Source organism: Chrysochloris asiatica, unplaced genomic scaffold, assembly GCF_000296735.1.
Source record: "Chrysochloris asiatica unplaced genomic scaffold, ChrAsi1.0 scaffold00027, whole genome shotgun sequence".
Lineage (NCBI taxonomy): Eukaryota > Metazoa > Chordata > Mammalia > Afrosoricida > Chrysochloridae > Chrysochloris > Chrysochloris asiatica.
In genome coordinates, this window is record NW_006408545.1 from 5,561,857 (window position 1) to 5,564,505 (window position 2,649).

At 43.4% G+C, this 2,649-nt stretch overlaps 2 protein-coding genes across 2 annotated transcripts in view; both read right to left on the reverse strand.

The window, feature by feature from the left end:
• LOC102822147 (claudin-10-like) overlaps positions 1 to 822 on the reverse strand; it is a 7,298-nt gene extending 6,476 nt beyond the window's left edge. Inside the window, exon 1 of the mRNA XM_006839972.1 lies at positions 161 to 822. Coding sequence (XP_006840035.1) covers positions 161 to 798 — 638 coding nt within the window. The 5' untranslated portion in view covers positions 799 to 822. The remainder of the gene's footprint in view (positions 1 to 160) is intronic.
• SLC35F1 (solute carrier family 35, member F1) overlaps positions 1 to 2,649 on the reverse strand; it is a 608,564-nt gene that overhangs the window by 119,901 nt on the left and 486,014 nt on the right. The gene's annotated exons all lie outside the window — the stretch shown is intronic.

The following is a 2,649-nucleotide window of genomic DNA, read 5'->3' on the forward strand; positions in this document are numbered from 1 at the left end:
CTCATCTGAAACCTGTCCACCATGGGTGACCCTGCTGGTTATTTAAAATACCGGTGGCATAGCCCTCAGAATCACAGCAATTCAAACCACCACAGCACGACAGACAGACAGACAGACGAGTGGTGGTTGTGTGGTCACTGTTAAACACGACTCTCCTTGCGCTATGGCCCTTAAGTCCGGCTCAAAGGTGGGATTTCCGTCCTCGGATGTCGCTTCCAATGGTCGCGCTAATGTGCAAGAATTGTTCAGACCTGGTGGAGGTGTTAAATGAAACCCAGACCAGGAAGCATCGGGGTGAGAGGTGTCTGGAGACCAGGTCGACAGGGGACGCTGCTTTTGCTCAGCATACAGAGGATCAAAGAATTCCGTTGTGATTTTGTTTGCATACAGGGAACAGTCGGTTATTGAGCACAGCCCTGAGAGTATGAAAACATTTCTAGCCAAGCATGCAATTTTAGCTTTGGCTTTATCTGAGCCTCCAACTTTGGTACACTTCATTCCAAACAGTGCAAATATGGAACCAAAAAAGCCCAGCCTGACAGCAGCGATCATAAGTCCTCTACAAGCCTGGATATAACCGTTCAGCGCCAGCATGGAAGGGAAGTCCTTGCAATTGGAGACCCCCGTAGAGTCGGTAACGCAAGTCTTCCACAGGTTGGCCCAATAGGTGGCGGTGGTGATGACGGTGCCGTCGATGGTGGAAACCTTCCAGTAGTCGGTGGGCAGCATGGAGGACACCAACACCCAGCCAGAGACGGAGACCATAAAGGCGATGATCTCCGAGGCCATGCTCGTCATGCCGCCGGCTGCAGCAGCCCTCGGGCACCCACTCGGCGCTACTACCCCCGACACGCCCGGCCAGGAGTACCTGGCTCCGCGGCTCCGCCTGAAAGGAATATAGTCACTGTAAAGTTTTACTAAAGGTAGTAACAGAAATGGCTGCAAGCATACATTGACAGAGAACTTCCAGAGGTTCAAACCAGATTCAGAAGAGGACATGGAAAGAGGGATATCATTGCTGACGCCAGATGGATCTTGGCTGAAAGCAGGGAATACCAGAAACATGTTTACCTGTGCTTCACTGACTATGAAAGGCCTTCGATTATGTGGATCGTGACAAGCTATGGACAACATTGCGAAGTGTAAGTATTCCAGAACACTTAATTGTGCTCATAAGGAATATGTACATGGACCAAAATGCAGTTGTTCAAACAGAACATGGGAACACTGAACGGTTTAAAATTAGGAAAGCTGTGCGATAGGGTTGTATTCATTCAGCATACTTATTCAACCTGTATGCTAAGAAAATAATCTGAGAAGCTGGGTTATATGAAGAGAAATGTGGCATCAAGATTGGAGGAAAACTCATTAACAACCTTCGATATACAGATGATGCAACCTTGCTTGCTGAAAGTGAAGAGGACATAAACTACTTACTGATAAAGATCAAAGACCATAGCCTTCGGTATGGATTGCATCTCAATGTAAAGACAACAAAAATTCTCACCACTGGCTCAATAAACATTTTTATCAATGAAGAAAAGATTGAAGTTGTCAAATACTTCATTTTTCTTGGATCAACCATCAACACTCAGAGAAGCTGCAGCTTAATATTCAAAGTATGTATTGCATTAGGCAAATCTGCTGCATAAGATTTTTTTTAAAGTTTTTATTGTGAATTGAATGGCAATTTATAGGGCAGATCATCAGTTTTACATTCAACCCATCATATACCTTGTTTCATTATAATGATTATAATCCCCTCCGTGTACCATCAGGAAACAGTATTTTTCTCTATTCACTTTAGCTCTTTTTTTTTTTTGAACACTCAGACATATATAATAATTTACACCACCAAAGGGCACATTCTGCAAGTCTGCCTCCTGTCTGCCAGCTCTTAGTCCCTCTCTTCCCATGAATCTAGAGTCCTCAGCTGCTCCTTCTTTCCATGTCCCCATCTCTGCCTCCAGCTCTTCTCTGGATAAAGTCCTGCATTCTGCTTGTGCTCTTCTCCCTTGATGGTCCTAGAGTCCTTTGTTTCTGGACTGTAAAATTAACTACTCCCCCGTTTTTGTTACAAAACTTCTACCTTTACAATTGTGACAGTCGCAATTAGTCATGATAACTATTACTCACTACTGAATCATAAGAATCTTATACCCATCTCTTAACCAGACCCATCTAGACAAGATGAAAACTATTCAGTGGGGACTCTTTTTTCCCAACACACTGTTAAACTAAACTACCTCTTGAAACCTTGTTTCTTTGTGCCAGTGACTTTGTGCCTCCATTGCTCCCTCATTATAGGTAGCCAATATCTAAGTTGCCTGTCTCTGTCTACCCTGTATAGTATTGATACTTGATGTGAAGATTCCTTCTCTCTCTGTTGGTATTTAGAGTTACTACCTCTATGACTATAGGTCAAGTTCATCAAATTGTAGCAATTTACCCTCATTTCCTTTATTTAAAAAAAAAATTATTATTTTAAAACATCTTCCTCTAGTTGAGTTCTGATTATCAAGCCATCGAGTTAGGTCAAATGGGTACTATCTGCAAGTTTGGGTGTTCTTGTGCATCTCCCTCACTTCATATCAGCTGGATGCTTCACTCTCAGCTCTAGCCCTCTATGGCTATGTCATTTGACATGGG